The sequence below is a fragment of the Ascaphus truei genome, chromosome 2 (genome assembly GCF_040206685.1).
Source record: "Ascaphus truei isolate aAscTru1 chromosome 2, aAscTru1.hap1, whole genome shotgun sequence".
Lineage (NCBI taxonomy): Eukaryota > Metazoa > Chordata > Amphibia > Anura > Ascaphidae > Ascaphus > Ascaphus truei.
In genome coordinates this window covers 365,594,987-365,617,098 of record NC_134484.1, presented here as the reverse complement: position 1 = coordinate 365,617,098, position 22,112 = coordinate 365,594,987, and the positions used below count along the sequence as shown (strand labels likewise).

The following is a 22,112-nucleotide window of genomic DNA, read 5'->3' as shown; positions in this document are numbered from 1 at the left end:
AATAAAAAAGGTATCACCGAATACTGGAGAACTCATTTATTCTGCACTATATATATGTGTGTGTGTGTGCGTGTGTGTGTGTGTGTGTGTGTGTGTGTATATATAATATATATATATATATATATATATATATATATATATATATATATATATATATATATATATATATATTGTAACCATTCCCTCACTATACAAAATCAAATATTATAGAAGTATGTATTGTGTATTAGGGATGTACTATCTTCATCATTTTAAATTACCCTTTTTAGGTTTTTTCCACCAGATCTGTTTGAGATATTTATTGATATTGGACATTACGTTCGAGATATCAACTCTTATGAAGATCTCGTATCTAAATTAAATTCGCTACCAGTAAGTGTTTTGCTTGACATGCTATATACACATTGACATGCTATTGTCACAAGTGCAAAAGTAAGTTCTTTTTTTATTTTATGTGATTTCCAGGAAGATGAACTGAAGCAAGTTGCTGATAATATTGAAAGCATCAATCAGAATAAAACACCAACTAAATTTATTGGAAACTATGCCATTTTAGATCATCTTGGGAGTGGAGCTTTTGGAAGTGTGTATAAGGTGAGCTTTATGTCATAATATATTTCCATGGGTTCTGAAGACAATGGGCAGGAGATCCCTTTGGTAATAGTCCTTTAATTTTTCTTGAATCATTGATTGTTGGTTTTTGATATAGTTTATTTTATAACTTTCGGATAACTTATCCATTACTCGCATAAATTTAAAATTATTATCTTTAGTATTTTCGAAATAGTTTAAAGTTGTAAATCTTGTAATGACACTATGTCTTCTGGAAAAGCACTTAACCAGGAATTCCAGTTTGTTTGAAATGTATCCATAGTATTATTAATATATGTCGTCAATTTTTCCATTTCTAAAACATGTCGCACATTCTCTTGAACAACTTGATATGATGGTATATTAATTTGCTTCCATTGGAGTGCTCTGTGCATCTGGCTGCTGTAAACAGATGTGCGTTAAATTTGTTTGAGACATATGACACATTGGGCACTGGTTTTCCTAGGATCAATATTACGGGGGCCATTGGCAGAGAACCTCAAACACCCTGGTGATCTTTCTTATAATTTTCCTCTAAAAGGGAACAACCTTTGGGCAGGTCCAGAATATATGAAATTATTACAGCCACAATTTCTCCAGCACAGCGCACTTGCTCCCTTATAAATATGTCCAATCCTATATGATGTTAAATATCATCTCATCATAATGTTATACCTTTTTTCTTTGATAATGGTGCAGAGAGATGAGCTCGCTGCTGCCTCCCAGATCTCTGCCCAATCTTCTTTAGAAATCTCTGCTCCTATATATTTTTCCCATTGAGTCATATACGGTGTTTTTTCACTTTTGTCACGAGAGCACAGTCTAGAAAATATATTTGATATCAACCCTCTCTGGTGTGTTTGTACTGTGCACCTTTCTACAAATTTGGTTAATTGTGTATCCCCTTGCGGGAAAGATTTTGATATGATAAAATGCCTAACTTGTGTGTATCTGAAATACTCTTGAGAGTGGAATATTGTATTTCTTCAAATGTATATATTTTCCCCTGAAACATAACATCTTTAATCCTAAGTATTTCTCTTAAGATTCAAATATTATTCCTACCCGGTATACATCCTGGGGGAAATTCCTCATTCCTGCATAGAGGGTTCATAAGTGAGGGATGTCCCTTTAATCCCTTTCTTTTCTCCCAAATATATAATGTAAATGTAATAACCGGGTAACTGTATACCTCTTGAGGTCTATTCTTTTTAGGGATCCACAGTAATATATCTATATTCTGCGTCGGTATCTAATTTACCTCAGTTTCCACCCATTTAACCTCCTGGGTGGGTCTATGCCAGGCTGGTAAGTGGCTTAATTTTGCTGCAATAAAATATTTATTTAATACCGGCAAAGCTAGTCCACCTTCTGACCTTAACAAATTAAGCACGGTTCTTGTTATTCTCGTTTTTTTTAAAAGTGTAAATTTTACTATGCATATCATTTAAAATTGTGGTTGGAATGGAGACTGGGAGGCTATGAAACAGAGTAATTTAGGAAGAGAATTCATCTTTACTGATATTATTTTGCCAATCCATGATTTACAGTACCTGTTCCATTCCTTCAGATTTCTATTTATTGTCTGAAACAGTTTTGGGTAATTGGCCTTATAACGTTCTGAATATCTAGCAGTCAAATACAACCCCAAATATTTGATAGTATTTGCTTCCCCTTTTAAAATTGAAATGTAGTTTTAGTAATTTTAGTGTAGTAATTAGTACCTCTGATTTCGTGTTGTTTATTTTATAATTTGAGAAAAAATTGAATGTTGAAATCTCCTCAAATAGATTAGGAAGTGATGTCAGTGGTTTGGTAAGTGTTAGTAAAATATAATCTACATAAAGAGCTATTTTATATTCTTTAGATTGTTTTGTCAGTTCTTTGATATTTTTATTAATCCAAATTTTATTTGCTAACAGTTCTACACTCAGTGCAAATAATAAGGGAGACAATGGACAACCTTGTCTGGTCCCATTATTTATACTAATTACACGGGAGCTTATCCCGGCCATCTTTAATGTAGCCCCTGGTTGTTTATAGAGCGCTTTATTACCATTTAGTATATTTCCCCTGATTCCAAATTTCTCTAGAGTTGTAAACATATACAACCAGTCCACTAGGTCAAATGCTTTCTCAGCATCCAGTGAGATTAGTAACATAAGTATTTTTGATATATTTGCTAAACGAGTGAGATTTATTACTCTCTTTATATTATCGGCTGCTTGTCTCCCTAAAATAAATCCCACCTGATCTGGGTTGATTATTCTAGGTAACAGTTTAATTAATTTTATTGCAATAATTTTACTATCAATTTTTATATCGGTATTGATCAGTGAGATAGATCTATAATTACTACAGCAATTATGATCCCTACCTGGTTTTGGAATCACAGAAATTTGTGCTCTCAACATTGAGGGAGGAATTTCTTTAAAAGAGTTAAAAAGTTTTCCCAAAAAGGTTACTAAAAGTGCTTTAAATGTTTTATAATAATTATTCGAGAGTCCGTCTGGGCCAGGAGTTTTTGTATTTCTGAGTTCCTTAATTACTGTTAGTATCTCTTCTTGTGAACCGGAAGCGACGTCACTGCCGGCGAAGAGCAAGGGCTTGTCTGGGAGACTCACGAGCTTGGCTATTTCCGATGAAGTAGTGTCGGATTTGGAACCTCCTTTGTTGCCTACTGGAGAGAGTACGGATGGTGTTCGTCTACATCTGCTCCACTACAGACCCCAACCCGGGGAAGAAGCCAGAGTGATTCGTTTCAGAAGATCCCCGTACCGTCCCATAGAGGTCGTGGCCGACCTACCGGTACAAATCATGGACAAGTCATGGACATTACTAGGCCCAACTCACCAGCCCCTGTCCCTAGCCTAACACCATCCTAACACCATCCGCCAGAGGTAAAGGGAAGACCAAAATCAGTGATTACAGGTTTAATAAAGATGACAAGATTTGTTCTGTAATGGAGGAATCGCTCATAGGCACATGTATCTTTAAAGACAGAGTAGATGTTAGAGATTCCCTGGTCCTCCTAAGGTATACTATACCCGGACCAAGTTATTCGATGTGAGAGTGGTCAAGAAGCCGGACCCACCACATTTTAAGTGAGGGTTTTTCTTGCATCTACCTATTGGGAGAATAAGATCTAATTATCATCTCTGTTATCAGTGGATGATAAAGGGTTAGTAAACTGGGTAGAGTATGAGGTTATTTGTACATCTGCTATAACCTCTATTTGTTTGAGAGATCAGGTGGATGGATGTTACCCACATTTGTATTCAAGTGAGGTCGTTGGATGTTTCACTTAGGGGAGAGTATAGCGGTGGCTGGTCCAGCTAGCTCTTTACCTTCCCCTGTCATGTAAGTTATAATAAGATGTAGACTGACAGGCTATCCTATGGGGTTTTCCCCCTCCTCATGGTGACTTCCTGAGTGACAGGTGTGGTGGAGCATGTGCTGGGCCCTCCCTCTTTGAGCTACAGGAAGGAAGTGCCTAAATTATAGATTGAAGTTCAGCCCCTATGGGGTGAGATCTTCAAGTTAGTTCAAGCCTGCCCCTGCATGGGGAAGGATGTCTTGGAGAACGTCTCCTCCTGGCTGGGAGTGAGACATGTGCTCAGCCCCTCGTGGGCTGAACACATAACCTAATCCAGCTAGGCCTCACCATTACTCGCATGCCAGTACCATCCAGAAGCCAGGGATCTACCCTATCAATTTGAGCATACGGTGCAATAACACCAGCTGTGGCTGCTGAAATAAAGAACTTCCTCATCTGTACCTTTTGGCTCCGCTGCAGTCTGTATAGAGAGAGGTAGAGAGATTAAGGATTGTCATAACAGGGACCCCCTTCAGGCATTGCTGAAGCCCCCTATGTCTGGAGGAGCTGACACCATGAAGAGAAGAACCAGAGGGATCCCTAAAGGTCTGCCCTGTACCCCCACACCATCGCGGGAAACTCATCTCTTCTGTACCAAGCAGGTAACCAGCACTACACCAAGCAGTCGCATAGCTATAATCTCCCAGTCGGGGTAGGGGGGGGGGGAGTTTGACATGTGCTATATATGGTTCCTATTTTATTTCAAAGGTAAAATGAGCATTAACAGATGTTAAAAGTTGCACCTGTATATAAATCTATATCTATATAATCGAAAATCTTTTGTGGGTGTCTGGAGACCATTTGCTTGGTCCGTCTGTCCGCCCGCCCTCCCACGGCTATCATTGGCCAGTGTGTCTGAACCCCCCCCCCCCTGTGTCCTGCCCCCCCATGGCTCTCATTGGCCCCCCAGAGCACGCTCTCCTGCTCTCACCTCCCACAGGCCGCTCCCTTCCCTGGCGCTCTCACCTCCCACAGGCCGCTCCCTTCCCCGGCGCTCTCACCTCCCACAGGCCGCTCCCTTCCCCGGCGCTCTCACCTCCCACAGGCTGCTCCCTTCCCCGGCGCTCTCACCCTCACACACACCGCTCCCTTCCCCCGGCTCTCACCCTTCCCCTGTGCTCTCCCTCACACACACCGCTCCCACTCCCCCCCCCACACAGAGCACGCTCTCTGCGGCTCTCACCCTTCCCCGGCGCTCTCCCTCCCCCGGCACTCGCCCTCACACACCGCTCCCACTCCCCCTCCCTCCCCCCCACAGAGCACGCTCTCTGCGGCTCTCACCTCACACAGGCCGCTCCCCAGCTCCCCATACCTGAGAGCGCTCCTCTGGCTCTCTCCGCCTCTCCCGTGAAAGGCATGTTCAACGGCGGGGCACAGCACCTCCTCACCGGAGCGTCTCAGCCTCGCCGGGGGTCATGGACACCGCTGAGGAGCCAGAGGTGGAGGAGGAGGGCGGCCGGTACCAGGAGGAAGATGAGCGCGGCCGGGTGCAAGGTGAGGAAAAGCAGGGGAATGGGTTCTTTCACGTGTCTCTGACTCCCCCCCCCTGCCCTTTGCCCCCCCTGCCCTTTGCCCCCCCCTGCCCTTTGCCCCCCTGCCCTTTGCCCCCCCTCACTTTGCCCCCCCTGCCCTTTGCCCCCCCTGCCCTTTGCCCCCCCTGCCCTTTACCCCCCCTGCCCTTTGCCCCTCCTGCCCTTTTCCCCCCCTGCCTTTTGCCCCCCCTGCCATTTTCCCCCCCTGCCATTTGCCCCCCCTGCCATTTGCCCCCCCTGCCATTTGCCCCCCCCCTGCCATTTGCCCCCCCTGCCCTTTGCCCCCCACTGCCCTTTGCCCTCCCCCCTGCCCTTTTCCCTCCCCCTGCCCTTTGCCCTCCTTCCCTTTTCCCCCCCCTTCCCTTTGCCCCCCCTGCCCTTTGCCCCCCCTGCCATTTGCCCCCCCTGCCATTTGCCCCCCCTTCCCTTTGCCCCTGCCCTTTGCCCCCCTGCCCTTTGCCCCCCCCCTTCAGTACACCCACTACTTGACAGTATTCTAATATTTATATAGTGATTATTATTATTCGAGATTTGTTCAAATTTATTTGATTGTGTATATAGTTTCTACACCCAACCCCCCTTATCAGCGGCCTAGTGAGCCCTCCCCTTTCACACCTTTATTTCTCTCCCCCTCTGTCTTTCACTCTTCCCCCCTCTCACTCAACCCCCTCTTTCCTCACACTCAATTCCCCCTCCTCCCCTTGCCACACACACAATTTCCCCTCTCATACTGCCCCCCTTAAACACACAATATACCCCCTCCCAATACAAAAGACCCCTCAAATACAGATACAATTACACCCCCATATACAGACATTACACACCCTCTCAGATGAAAACAGCACCTCAGATTAAAACACCCCACCAGATTCTAACACCACTACTACCCTCCCATATACAAACACCACCCCCAAATACAATTCCCACAATCCCCCAAATACCATCCTCTCGCACCCCCCCCCCCAATATAGTTCCCCTCCTCCTCAAATACAAATCTCTCTCCCGCAGGTGCACGCCAGAAAGTGAGCCTGACTTCCGTGTGCGCTCACTTTGGAGAGAGAGTGTTATGTCTAAGTGTTCATCCTTCACAATAACACACTACCTTGTTGCTACTGAATGATCCTTCTTTATTACCGCTGACAGGTAGTCATTCTCCTGGTTACCTCAGACTGCTGTGTGTCGGACTATGCCCTGATATTATCCTTACTGGCTCTCACTCTTCTTCCTGGTTGAGAAGTCAGAGTGGTGACATCACAGCATCACATGACAGTGACCAGGAAGTACCCATTACACCACAGAGAGGAAGGTGTGGGAAGAGGCAGCAGGAGCTGGGGAGAGCCAGGAGCCAGGGTCACGGCAGCAACCCGGCCCTGCTCAGCTGCTGCCTAGTCCCACGGTGGGCCTCTCTCTCTACAACCGGTGGGCGCTGGAAGCTGGGTGCACAGGCTCAGCTTCTGGTGTACAGCAGCGGGAGAGAGAGAGACCCGGCATGGGACGAGGCAGCAGCTGAGGAGAGCTGGGAGCTGGGGCTCGGTGGCGGCAACCAGAGGCCCAGCCGGCCAGCAGCTGGACGCAGAAGTTGGGTCCTGTCTCTTGCCGGGTCCAACTGCATCCGGCCGGGCTCGCCACAGCCACCGTACCCAGGACACCCAACTCTTCCCCCCTGTCGGCGTCCCTGCTTACATGTCAACCAATGTTTTATAAATTTGTTTGCCTTTTTTCTATTTCATGTTTAAATAAACACCATACTTTGTTTGACACAAATGTGCCATCTTTTTTAAAAGGCTTGTCCCACATGGCTTACCAAAACTTATTGTAAATAACAATGTAATTGCCTTTATTAAATAAATGTATTGTAAGGGCTTAACTCCTCAAGTCCTGAGCACTAATTAGCGGAAGAATGAGACACATTGCTTTGAAAGGAAAGGGAAGATTCTGCTTACACATGTTGGCGTAACTAAAGAAAGGGAAAGCCCCTTGTTTACTACTTACATTTAAAATGATTCATTCAGCCATCTAACTTTTCTTTAAACAAAAAAAAACACATGGTCTCTTAAATTGAACACCTTGAATATGTCATTACTACTCATTTATTTTTGTCCTACGGTAGACTTAATAATTATATTAACTTTATTTCATGTAGTATTTTTCTCCCAATGGGATTCAAAGCACTTCACAATTACAGTATAGTGCGCTGTAAGCAGCAAGGGAATTTTACAGATACAGTCCCTGCCCAGATGAGCTTACAATCTATTTTTATTTCACTATTTCATTTTTAATAGTCCTGCATAGGAAACAATAAAGGTGTAATTTGAGGGTATGAATGACAAAATGATTATAGTTAGAATAAAAAAATAAAATGTACATTTGCAAACACTTTACATTCTGATAGCACTGTAAATGTAAATGCCATTTTAAATGTAAAATATTATAGTACAGTAATTAAATATTTAAGTCATTTTCTAAGGCAGAAGTTTAACAGACAGCATATTTTTGCCAACCTCTATAATTGGAGCCTATGAATAGAAGGTTGCTTGTGAAAAAATGTTGAGTGTGAAAAGAGTGAAATTGCTACAGAAGCAGATTCCTTCAAAGTCAGCAAATTTGAACATCTGTCTGCTAAGGACTGGACTTTTCTCAACTATGCAATTCTGCAATTTAAAAAAAGATATGGATGAGGTTAACATTCAGAAATGGCTACTGATTAAAAGCATTCCAAAAGCTTAGAGATATAAAAACATATTTCAAGGAAAGTTTAATGCTGTACACTAGTTTGCTTTGGTGATAAATACTAAGCAGTTTTTCTTTGTTTTTTCATTTTTGGTCCTATCTCCCTTTTCTGCTAAAACTCTTTGTCTAGGTCAGAAAACGCAGTGGACAAAATCTTTTTGCATTGAAAGAGATTAATTTACACAATCCAGCATTTGGAAAAGACAAAAGAGACCGTGAAAGCAGTGCAGAGAACATTGTCTCTGAACTGACAATAATAAGGGAACAAGTAAGTTTGTCTTTAAATTAAAATATAGATTTGTTTATGTTACCTGTTTTATTGCTTAACTGAACCCTGGTCATATCGGCCATATATTGAGTGCTTTGTCTCATCACCTTATCCTTCACGTGATAGTCTAGGATACTCCAATTTAATAGGTGTGAAAGTAGAGCTCTGTAACAGCGGAATGAGATGTTTGGCCGCGACCGAAGCGCCAACGGCGGTCCGCCACCACTATAACTCACCGCCATGCAGGTCACCGATTGACATTTCGCTTTGTGCAGTCCGACCCCAACGCCATCTTTAAATCTCAAAATCCAATGCAGTCTTCATCTTTAAAGAGGCCTGTCGCCCTGTGTCAATGTCCGTCGTGCCCGCTGATCGTGACACCATCTTTAAAGATGCGCACCCTAATCAATATCCCACGCACCTGGCGCTGTGTCCCATTGCTACTGCTCTGACGCAACATCTTTAAATGTCTCACGTTGGAGCGGCGAGACATTCACATGAGGGTGGTCACACAGGACATTGAGATTTAAAGATGAGGTTGAAGCGCATGCAGGAAAATGTCAAGCGGCGACCTATCCAGAGGTGAGTCCAAACGTCCTAGACCACTGTGACAGTGGAGCTAGCCAGCATCTGATTAGAGGTCTCTCTCCCCCCTATTCTAATGAGATAACTAACGGACGTTATTTTTGCATATAATTAGTGTAGTGGATACTCATTAAACTCAGGGAAAAGAGGTCTGAAGTAAGTCAAAGATTATTTACAATTTGTACTTTGGTTTACAAAACAGTAATAATAGTTCCAGCACTCACTGACTAGTAGAATGAATCTCAAGAGTAGATAATTGCTAAATCAAAAAAAGATATTTATTGTCAACACAAGTCAAATCCACGGAGCGATGTGACCAACACAAAAGCGTCTAAAATACATACTGCAAAAAAACATAGTATGCAAAAAACAGAATATCAAACAATGGGAGGTGGGGGTGGGGTGGAGGGAGAAACATGGGGGGGGGGGGCAAAAAATTGGGATAAGCAGGGGGGGGAACGTTTCGGGACAAACCCCTTCCTCAGGCTATTCCCTCAGTACCCCAAAAGGGGACACAGAGGTATTTCCCTTCCCCAAAGCCCCAACACAATGAAACAGCAACCCTAGCAGATTAAGCACACAAAACACCTCTAAGTAATCAATCTAAGAGTATGACAAAGAAAAAGTAGAGAGAATATAACTTGTGTGAAATCAGACCACAGGGTATAAGACATCTAGCATAATCACAAGCACTTCTCCTCTCCTGCTGCAATGGTGACTGCCTGAGGAAAGGGTTTGTCCCTGCAACGTTGCCCACCCTGATTATCCCCATTTTTTGCCCCCCCCCCCTTGTTTCTCCCTCCACCCCACCTCCCATTGTGTGATATTCTGTTTTTTGCATACTATGTTTTTTTGCAGTATGTATTTTAAACGCTTTTGTGTTGGTCACATTGCTCCGTGGATTTGACTTGTGTTGACATTAAATATCTTTTTTTTGATTTGGCAATTACCTACTCTTGAGATTCATTCTACTAGTCAGTGAGTGCTGGAACTATTATTACTGTTTTGTAATTATTTTGGAGGAATTGGGTCCTTCTTTTTTTCCCTTTATTTGCACCCTGCAACTTGCATGAGATTATCTTATTTTTTGAGTGCTGTCTATCACTTGTTTTTTCTGTACTTTGGTTTACAGTGGGAGAGGTAGATTTGCATAGTGAGAGTAGTTACAGTATGCGTGAAACGTATCAGAGGAGGTATAAGTGACAATTCTTACTAACTGTGAACAGGGGAATCCCTTTTTAAGGGGTATTGGATGAAAACTACTAGCTAATAGCAAATAGTTCCTGCAATAGTCTTTTGGAAGACTTTTGTATGCAAGCCTGTCAAGAGTCTTCTCTATCGTGATATCAAGGAAGTTAATAGTAGTGCTGCTGCTGGTCAGGGTAAACCTGATAGTGAAATCAAGATGGTTGAGTTGGCTTATGAGCTCATTAAGTGTAGCCTCACTACCACTCCAAAGCAAAACATATACAATGTACCTAGTGTACAATTTAATATGACTAGCATACAGTTCATTACCCAACATGTGTGTATATTCATTTACTCACATAAAAATATTGGCATAAGCAGGGGCCATATTAGACGCCATAATGTTGGCAAATAAAGCGTAAATAGTTTTTGTTTAGAATTATTTCAACCAGGAGTAATAAATACTCAACAGGGCATCCAGTATAGCAGGCGAAAGAACTAAGGCATGTTCTCAATGCTTCAATACCATCTGCATGTTTTATATTCGTGTACAAGCTAGTTACATTCAATGTGACAAAGATAATGTCTCACATATCCCCTGTAACTTTGAACAATTTGTTAAAAAAATCAGCTGTATCAGATATATAGGTGGGTATTGATTTGACAACTGGGTGTAAATGAAAGTCCACACATTGTGCTAGAGGTTGACTAAGGGAACCCCTAGCTGAAATAATTGGCTGCCCTGGTGGGTTAACAAGAGACTTTTGAATGTTTGGTAGGGTATATATAATTGGTGTTTTAAGGTATTTTTGCATCAGGAATTCGACAGTGTCCTCATTTAACCAGTTATTACTAAACCCCCATAAAATATTTGTGTCGATCTCTTTCTTAAAATGTTAAGTGGGATCTATCACGAGGGGTTTGTAGCAGTTTCTATCTGATAACTGTATCGCAATCTCATTGCAATAGTCAGTATGGTTTTGTACTGCAACCCTCCACCCTTATCACCAGGTCTAATAACTAGCTCCTGATTAGTGCTAAATCTTTTCAAAATCCTAAATTCACTGGGTGTTATATTAGAGTACTTTCTCATAAAGGATAAATAATTATTCCTGATAAGTCTCATAAATGTCAAAATGGATGGGTTATTAGAAAAAGGTTTGAATAGGCTTTAACCTTTGCAAGGTGCGGTCTGTTTCACACTGGTCGTGTTTATTTGGTCACCCTTGGGAGAAAATAACTCCTTTAGTCTGAGTTGCCTCTGAAACCTAGAAAGGGCAAGCTCCCAATTAAAATAGTTTTTTATGAACTGTATCAATATGTACATTCATACCCTTTTCGTAAATAAGTATGTTTGCACTATTAATTTATTTTTGTTGTATGTAATAAAAGTCATTATATTTTATGATTTTTAAATTTCGATATATTGCATAATATACTTAAGTGTTTGTATATTATATGTATTATGTTTGATGCAATGTATATTTATGGATGTTCATTGTCATGGATGTACACATTGGAAAATCCCAGGATGAGTCGATTTTGGGAGCTGGCGAGGCAGCCTCCTCTCCCCTCAGTGTCTGTATTTACTGAGTATGCGTGGCAGGAGCCCACAACCAATCCCAACCCCTCCGTGGCTGGCCGGACCTCCACCCTCGGCCCAATAGCAGCACCCCGTCTCCAACAGTCTCTGCCCCCAGTAGTGACATCCGGCGTGGCTCGCCCAATCACTGAGTGGGAGGAGGCATTGATTGACAGCAAGAGGCGGGCGGCGGCGCTCGTGCCAGTCAGGCAAAAGGGATTGGATCTGTATCCATTCAGAGCTGAGCAGCACAAAATAATCTGTCCCCGGTACAAGCCCCCAGCTGGCTCCTGTCACTGCTGACTCGCAGGGTGTCTGTCTGCCATGTCCCCATGTGTTTAATAAAAAGTCCTCCTTGGTGCTGGTCCTCAGGATCGATGTGTGGAATGATTAATATGCAAAACAAACAAAATTAAATCCGTGTTTAACTTCAAATATATCGACTGATGCAATGTATCACCACACTGTGTACAAAATAAATCATTACTGATCAAACACTTGTACCCTTAATTCCCATCAAGGGTCATGTGTGGGAAATAGTGTTAAGTGATACTATACACAATGGTATAAATGGACTGCTTATACAATGCCAATTAGCATGCATAGATGATGAAGGAACATATTGTAGAATACTTAACTCCAATGGCTATATGGAAATGCTCATTGCATGAGGATAAATAACACAGATATGTAAAAGAAGAAAGATATCACATGGTACAATAACGTCTAACATTTTGTAACAAAACAACATAAAAAAGAGACTTGTGGAATCTCACTCATGGATTAGATCGTTAAAATGCAGGTTGTATATCAAATGCTTATCAGTGGTGTCTTTGGCATCTGAATAGAGAGTAATTGTTGTCCTGGAGGGTTTTAGTCATCCGTGTGCAGCGCCGGACTAGTGTCAAGTGTTGAAGTGCCTGCCACTTCCTGGTTCACGTTCAGACTCCGCCCCGCATCTGGCGTGATGCTGTGATGACGTATTGTGATGCTGTGCCAACACTGTCCAAAGCCTCTCCGCAGCAGTCTTTGCTCTCCTCCGCAATCCCTCAGACCGCAGCCTGATCACCTCTAATGCTAGCGCACCTAGTGCAAATCACCCTGTCCCCATGTGCTTTGAATGTAATATAGTGACATGTTCTTTACAAATAAGATAAGAGTTAATAGTAAAGACAATCAGTTATTGCTTGTACTCAAAGTGCACCAAAGGTGGTTAAATATTAAATATTGGTGGCTGATACTTATTTTTAATAATAGCACACATTTTAATGGTTTATGGCCGATTGGGCCAACAGTAGAGGAAACACGAGAGAGGCAGTATTAAGCCAACCCAGTGAAAATAAAGAAAAGATTCACAAAAAAAGGTAATTTTCACTTAAAGATTGACTGGGTTAAGGGGAACCAGTTCAATTTTGTAAAATCTTATTTAGAACTAAGATAACTGCTTCTTCTGATGACAATACTGCCATTTTCTTTTTATATTCTGCCTACTCAACAATGATTGCATTTAATGTTACAGCATTTACATTGAACTTGAGCTTTAGGGAAGCATACTGTAATCCTTAATCCTAAAAATAATAATAATCATACTTAGCGCTGTAACTATTGTCATGACTCACAATTGTATTTGTCTAACCAAACACTTTGTTATATTGTATATTCGTGCACAATAAACTCTCAACCCCCATTATATATATATATAAATATAAAACAAGACAGGCACTCCTATTTGCAAAAAGGTGATACAGGTAAACCCCGTTATAACGCGACCCGTTATAACGCGAATCGGTTATAATGCGGTTTTCACGTGGCTCCCGTTTAAAAAAATATTTTTTTTTTCTTTTTTTTCTTTTTTGCACACTGCACACACTGCACACTCTCACTGCACACACTGCACACAGCACACACTGCTCACTGTACACACTGCTCACTGCACACACTGCTCAATGCACACACTGCTCACTGCACACACTGCTCAATGCACACACTGCTCACTGCACACACTGCTCACTGCACACACTGCTCACTGCACACTGCACACACTGCACACTCACTGCACACACTCTCACTGCACACACTCTCACTGCACACACTCTCACTGCACACACTGCACACACTGCACACTGCACACACACTGCTCACAGCACACTGCACACACTCACTGCACACACTCCCAGCACACACTCTACACTGCACACACTACACTGCACACACTGCACACACTCTACACTGCACGCACACACTCTACACTACACGCACACACTCCCACTGCACGCACATACTCCCACTGCATGCGCACACTCCCACTGCACGCACACACTCCCACTGCACGCACACACCCCCACTGCACACTCCCTCCCACTGCACACTCCCACTCCCACTGCACACTCCCACTGCACACTCCCACTCCCACTGCACACTCCCAGTGCACACTCCCACTGCCACTGCACACTCCCACTCCCACTGCACGCACACACTCCCACTGCACGCACACACTCCCACTGCACGCACACACTCCCACTGCACGCACACACTCCCACTGCACACACACACTCCCACTGCACACACACACTCCCACTGCACGCACTCCCACTGCACACACTCCCACTGCATGCACTCCCACTGCACGCACACACTCCCACTGCACGCACACACTCCCACTGCACGCACACACTCCCACTGCACGCACACACTCCCACTGCATGCACACACTTCCACTGCACGCACACACTCCCACTGCACACACTCCCACTGCACACACTCCCACTGCACACACTCCCACTGCACACACTCCCACTGCACACTGCACACACCAGACACTCCCAGCACTCACTGCACACACACTCACTGCACACACTCTCACTGCACACTGCTCACAGCACACTCTCACTGCACACTGCACACAGCACACTCTCACAGCACACAGCTCTCACAGCACTCAGCTCTCACAATACACTCACATGTCAGCAGCCCACGCCTCCCCTCACATGTCAGCAGCCCACCCCCCCTCACATGTCAGCAGCCCAACCCCCCCCTCATCGCCGCCGTTTTTTTAAACTTTTTTTTTTAAATTTATTTAATTAACTGGCGCCCAGCCAGAGTCATCGCGGGCCCCACAGAGAGGCCAGACGGGCCGCATGTTGTGCAGGCCTCTTCCTTCCTTCCCTCCTCACTCCCTCCCTCCCGATCAGGCGCGCGGTGGCCATTTTTTTTTTAAATTAGCGCGACCCCTTTACTAACGCGGTGGTCTCGGGGTGGACCCCGAGGACCGCGCTATAACGGGGTTTACCTGTATTTATTGACTCAACGTTTCAGTCCCCACTGGTACCTTTCTCAAGAGCAAATAAATAAGTAGCAAATAAATAAGTGACAAGCAAACCCAGATATACCCTACACCTCACCCAGTGTGAAAAAATTGGCGCCAAATATCTTAGTGATGAAAAATCACCCCAGTGATGTCACAGGAGTGACAGAGCAGAGAGGTGGAGTCTAAGGGGCCATAGTGTTGTAAGGGGGAGGGAATCCTAAAATCGATGGAGACTGTCTTATACTGCTGTAAGTGTGAGAAATTAATTATAACATTACATTGATATATAACAGTTTTCTTATCTCTATGTCTTCCCTGCATGGAGAAACAACAGGAAATGATCTCTAATGTGCAATGGAGGGTGTTAGGTATATTTTATTCCCTGTTTAAATTTATTGGCCACTAAAACAGACGTACAGTATATAAAGATTAATAATTTAATCATACTTTCTGTATGTTTTTTATGTATTTTATGTTTTATGTATAAAATGTGTATCTTGAATATATTAACTAGTATTCTAGTGATTGTTATTAAATATAAGTATTGTATTAAGATGAGATCATGCATGACATTACTATTTTTAATATCTGTGAGAATGTGTAGATGTTATTTACCCATTCCGACTTTATTCTCCACTGATGACAGGCACTTAGCAATTACATATGTGTCCAATCACTTTTGAGCTTTGCAATTGTCGATGGGTTATTTACTGTAGATGTGTAGATGTTGGAGGGGGCTATGACTGCTGATGAACCGCGAAATGCAGAGTCGTAAAGACTACCAGTGACCCAGAAAGCAGAGAGTGGAGATGGAGAGAAGCTTCTCCTTCGACTGCTGATGGCTGTGACTGGAACTGGTGTGATGTGCAACCAGAAGGGATGCGACCAGATGAGACGGACCCGAGAGGAGCGGTGAGATCGTGACTCACTCAACCCTCTGGGAATCACTACTAGAGTTTTATGCTCAAAAGATTTTATTTCCTGTAAGCCTCGATTTTAGAGGGTTATTTGTTACTATCATAAAGTGTATTTGTATATCATATACCGTCTGCACTATTTCTATTCCTTTCTTTTTTTCTAAGTACACTTGGATTTCCTGTCACCACATCTACAGAATTGACACTGATTTGGGATATGTTTGATTACACCACTCCATTTCCCCCGCTTCCCTGTTTAAGTGAACTATAAAGCCTATACCTGAGTCCCCAGATTTCCTAACACTCTGCATGTCCAAGAATTCTGACTCTCATTATGAACTGGTATCTATGTATATGCAATTGGCAGAGTAGCAAATCTTAGCCTCTGAGTTAATTATGTCTGTAATGTTACCAAAGTCTTCCAATTATGTTATCAAGTCAGAGTTTTCTTGGGACACTACTCATGAGCAGCTGTTTTTTGTGTTTGAAAAATCTGGTTGCCACCAACAGCTCAATTCTTCTGATGTATTCTGTATATCAAACTTTACAGTACCACTGCTTTCTGTCCCAGAGTTGTAGGTTGACTGATTACTTTTGCTCTTTGCCAACCGTCAGAGGTGACAGAAGCAAAGGAAGGGTTTTACCTAAAATCTGCCACCCAGAAGAGATGATCCCAAATCAAATCTGTTAAACGTAAGCCACAGACTTATTCCAAGTCAGCGGTCTGTCATTAACGGATTTCTCTGTCTGCTACCTACCAGAGACTGTTTAGCAATAATTCCAAGTCACCAAGATCACTGATCAAGCCAGGTTCTGATTACCCTGAGGTCTTTCCTGAATGAGGGGAGGGAGTACTGTAAGGGTTCCGGTCTGGAGTTTTGCTGGAACTTTATGTGGCCATTGATGCTATCTTGGTTCCTGGCAAACATCTTGTTGCCATTGGTAATTGGCTGCACCTGCTCTAGGGCTTTAAATAGCAGTCATTTTCTCCCAGTCCCTGTCCTAGCATGGTATTCTATTTCGTGTGTTCCTGGACCTCATCAGCTCTTGTTCCTGTATACTAGTCTTGTTCCTGGTTCCTGTTCTTGAGTCTTGTTCTTGTAACAGCCGCCGCAACCCCCGCTGGAAACCACCCGGCTGACGCGTCACACGGCAGACCCACACGCCCGCGCACTGCCAAGCTGGTGCGCGCACGCTCTGAAGGGAGCCGTCGGCGCCTCCCACGGGGAGGAATCTGGGCCGCACGTCCGCGTGACGTCAGCATGCGCGCGCGGGTTGCCCGGCAACCAAATTAATTACCAGGGAAGCCTGACCTGTAGGCTGTTTCAGATTATTACCTGCCTGACGCCATTGGAGGACCGGATCACACCCCTGCAAGGTAATTGGATCCTTCCTCCTTATATACCTACTCCTGTCTGTCATTCCTTGCTGAGCATAAACTCCTGTTTATGCATTGTGCTCACTGCTGGTGTTTCGTTGTGTCTTGATCCCTGCTTGGCCTTTTCCTGTCTGTTCTCTCCTGTCCTGATCCTGGCTGTTCTTCGGATTCCTACACTCTCCTATGCTTTGACCCCGGCTACGTTCCTTGACCATTCTACCTTCTCTGACCCTGGACATTGGCTACGGAAATCTACCATCCTCCACTCTCCAACCCAGAACTACAGCAAGTACCCTGATTACCCTGACCTCTCCAACCCTACTACGCTGTACGACTTGGACTACGCATTCTGGAGAGGACTGCGTGGTTGTGAGTCGGTGTCTTTCCATCCCCACCTCAGCCCCGCGGTCTTCAGTCCTGTTTGTGGTGAGTGCAGCGGGACAATATGCTCAGCCCAACAAACATGGACCCCGCTGTGGTGGCCCGACGTTTAAACACATATGAGGAATGCTTCCGGATCATTCACACTTAAGGAACAACTAGTCTCCCAACTTAAACAAGACGTTGACACCCTTACTGAGCAAGTTAGACGCCTGACCTTGTCTACAGCCAACACCGGCCCAATCGCAACTGCTCCCGTCCCCACGACACCTACCTCTGAGCCACGACTACCTACACCCAACCGCTATGCAGGGGATCCCACCGGTTGTCGGGGGTTTCTGAACCAGTGCTCCATATAGTTTGAGCTGCTTCCCTCTCACTTCCCTTCCTCATGATCAAAGGTCGCGTACATACTCTCCTTGTTGACTGACGCCGCTCTAGCCTGGGCCTCTCCCATCTGGGAGCAACGCCCCGATCTGACGTCAGATCTCGCCCTCTTCATCGCCGAGCTCAGAAGGGTGTTTGACACCCCAGGGCGTAAGGTTACCGCCGCATCTACTCTGCTTAATATATCCCAGGGTCTAAGAACTTAAAAGCCGACGCCTTGTCTCGACAATTCCTGGTAGAGGATAACAAGGTGGAACAGCAGGAGACCATTCTCCCATCCACTTGCATTGTGGCAGCCAATGCTTTCAGTGCATTGTCTGATATTACCAAGGCCCAGAGCAACATCCCAGCAGGACTCAAGGTTCTGGAGGATCGTTTGTTCACCCCACTTCAATACCAGAGGAGAGTCATGGAGTGGAGACATTTGTCCAAGACAGCTGGTCATCCTGGCTCCAAGAGAACTACCGACCTCATAGAACGCACGTTCTGGTGGCCCAACATGCGTAGAGACATACAAGCTTTCGTAGCTACATGCTCTACTTGTGCACGGAACAAAACTCCACGCAACAGACCTGCGGGTCTCCTTCAACCTTTACCCATCCTGGAACGTCCATGGACACACATATCTATGGACTTTATCGTTGAGTTGCCTAAATCTAGAGGCAAGGATACCATACTTGTAGTGGTGGACAGGTTTTCTAAACAGGCACACTTCATCCCGATGAAGGGTCTACCCACCGCGCCCATGTTGTCCGACGTTTTCATCAGGGAGATCTTCAGGTTACATTGGACCCCCCAGGTCATAGTATCTGACAGAGGATCCCAATTCACCTCCCGGTTCTGGTGGTCGTTTTGTAAGAGTCTGGACGTCACACTGCACTTTTCATCAGGCTATCACCCCCAGACCAATGGGCAAACGGAATGCACAAATCAGTCTCTGGAACAATTTTTAAGGTGTTTTGTTGCCGATACTCAAGACGACTGGGCGGAACTTCTCCCGTGGGCAGAATTCTCCCATAATAATCTTCGGAATGAATCGTCCCAACAGTCACCGTTCATGGTCAACTATGGCTTCCACCCTTCTGCACTCCCTTCTCTTATCTCGAAGTCTGGAGTCCCGGCCGCAGAGGACAGGATCCTCCACTTACAAGACTTATGCCAGAAGATCTGTAGGACTAAGGGTCTGGTTATCCACAAAAAAACATTTGTTTAAAGGTAACCTCACCCAAACTGGCACCGCGCTTTATCGGACCATTCCGTATCACTAAAAGGATCAACCCGGTAGCCTACCGGCTAGAACTGCCAAAAAATATGAGGATTCCCTCCGTCTTTCACTCCTCCTTTCTGAAACCCTGTCTACAAGACTCATCCTCCAAAGGACAACCTAAACCTCCGCAATCCATACTGGTGGAGGGTCAACAAGAATATGAGGTACAGACCATCCTCAACTCCAGAATGTCCAGAGGAGAATTGCAATATCTCATACACTGGAAGGGCTATGGCCCGGAGGAGAGAGAGTGGATTCCTCATAGTCAGGTACATGCTAACTGTCTAATTCATGCCTTCCACCGTAGTCATCCTAATAAACCATCCATGGGTCGCCCGGAGGTCTCCCCTCAAGGGGGGGATACTGTAACAGCTGCTGCAACCCCTGCCGGAAACCGCCTGGCTGACGCGTCACACGGCAGACCCACACGCCCGCGTACTGCAAAGCCGGTGCGTGCACGCTCTGAAGGGAGCCATCGGCGCCTCCCACGGGGAGGAATCTCGGCCGCACGTCCGCGTGACGTCAGCGCGCCGCGCATCGCGCACGCGCGCGGGTTGCCTGGCAACCAAATTAATTACCAGGGAAGTCTGACCTGTAGGCTGTTTCAGATTATTACCTCCCTGACGCCATTGGAGGACCGGATCACACCCCTGCAAGGTAATTGGATCCTTCCTCCTTATATACCTACTCCTGTCTGTCATTCCTTGCTGAGCATAAACTCCTGTTTATGCATTGTGCTCACTGCTGGTGTTTCGTTGTGTCTTGATCCCTGCTTGGCCTTTTCCTGTCTGTTCTCTCCTGTCCTGATCCTGGCTGTTCTTCGGATTCCTACACTCTCCTACGCTTTGACCTTGACCATTCTACCTTCTCTGACCCTGGACATTGGCTATGGAAATCTACCATCCTCCACTCTCCAACCCAGAACTACGGCAAGTACCCTGATTACCCCGACCTCTCCAACCCTACTACGCTGTACGACTTGGACTACGCATTCCGTACAGGACTGCGTGGTTGTGGGTCGGTGTCTTTCCATCCCCACCTCTTCAGTCCTGTTTGTGGTGAGCGCAGCGTGACAGTTCTAAGTTCCTGTTTGTCTGCAGCTCTGGCTGACCTGTCCCCTGCCTGTGGATTCTCTGTGGATTCCCTTTTGATGACCTCAGCCTGTGACCCCGACCTTGCATCTCTGCCACTTGTATCCTGACTATGACTACTTTAACAGGACTCTGTCCCCTGGCTCAGGTTTGTGATCGTTGACCCCTACTTTAGCTCTGCGGGTCTGCTTTGGAGATGAGCATTGTTATACACATATAGCTCAAACTTCACACTCCTGTTGCCCCTTCACCATGATGGGAGTGAGACTAGTGAGAACGCGAGTAGGGAAAGGATTAGGCCTGGTTAGTTTGAGGAGGGACACTTGGAATACTGGATACACTCTCCAATTGGCATGCACGTGGGCGCAGCCTGATGAATCAAGGAGATACGAGAGAGCTGCAGAGAAGAGAGGGATGCAGATGGCGGTTAAGGCCTCGCGTGGCAGCCATTTCTCAATCCCGGGTAACGCGATCCCGGTTATAATGCAGTCTCATTATGGGGACTCCGAGCACCGCGTTATAACGGGATTCAGCTTGTAGAGTTTAACACATTTTTTTAACTCTGTCCTCCTGGGATGCTGCAGCTTTCAGTTTTTCTGTATTCCCTGATAGAAACTTAAGAGATAGAGGAAAGAGGTGAGAAAGAGGGAAAGGAGTAGGAGACAGGGCTAGGTAGGGATGGAAGCCTGGGGGGAGGGAGGGAAGGGACTTTCCATGGAGAGATAGGAGGGGGGAGACAGGGGAGGGAACATGAATAGGTTGGGGGGGAGAGGGGGGTAACGGGCGGTATATGTAGGTATATGTATGTGTGTCCTTATGTGTGTGTGTGTGTGTGTGTGTGTGTGTGTGTGTGTGTGTGTGTGTGTGTATGTATATATGAAGAAAGATAGAGAGGAAGTTAGTTGGCACATGAGGAGAATGTAAGAATGCTGGAGAAGGAGGGAGAGGCGGAAAGAATTGGGGACATGATAAGGTAATGAAGGAAAGTTATGGGAGGGAGGGAGATGAGGGGTGAAGAGAGAGATAGGTGAAGGGGTGGGGGGGTTGATGAGAGGAGGGTAAAGGAGGAAGAGAGACCCATGCAAAGATGCAAAGCCAGGCTTTATGATTCCAGAGCAGAGAATCTGTCCTGCGCTTCTGTGTTTAACACAAGTGCCACCCAGTAGGTGTGTGTCAGACACTGGAGCTAAATGCGAGGGAGCTTGGCATGGCCACAGAGTTGACCGGTTGCAGGGGGAATATCAATCTTACCTCACCTGCTCCTCCGGTCTGGGACCCGCTCTCCTCGCCAGCTCCTGCGTGCTGCCGTCTGAGACGTCAGGAAAGAAGAAGAAATTCGGCGCAACTGCGCATGTCTGAAGAATGAAGCTCCCGGATGTATCTTCAAAAAAAACTTTATTGCACACACAAGGGCTACACCGCGATCTCCCCCTCAGAGATCGCGGTGTAGCCCTTGTGTGTGCAATAAAGTTTTTTTTGAAGATACATCCGGGAGCTTCATTCTTCAGACATGCGCAGTTGCGCCGAATTTC

At 45.2% G+C, this 22,112-nt stretch overlaps 1 protein-coding gene across 6 annotated transcripts in view; it reads left to right on the top strand.

Moving 5' to 3' along the window:
- NEK10 (NIMA related kinase 10) overlaps positions 1–22,112 on the top strand; it is a 380,936-nt gene that overhangs the window by 104,447 nt on the left and 254,377 nt on the right. For all 6 annotated transcript variants that reach the window (XM_075586980.1, XM_075586978.1, XM_075586979.1 and 3 more), the window contains 3 exons: positions 270–372; positions 466–594; positions 8,360–8,497. In XM_075586980.1, coding sequence (XP_075443095.1) covers positions 270–372; positions 466–594; positions 8,360–8,497 — 370 coding nt within the window. The remainder of the gene's footprint in view (positions 1–269; positions 373–465; positions 595–8,359; positions 8,498–22,112) is intronic.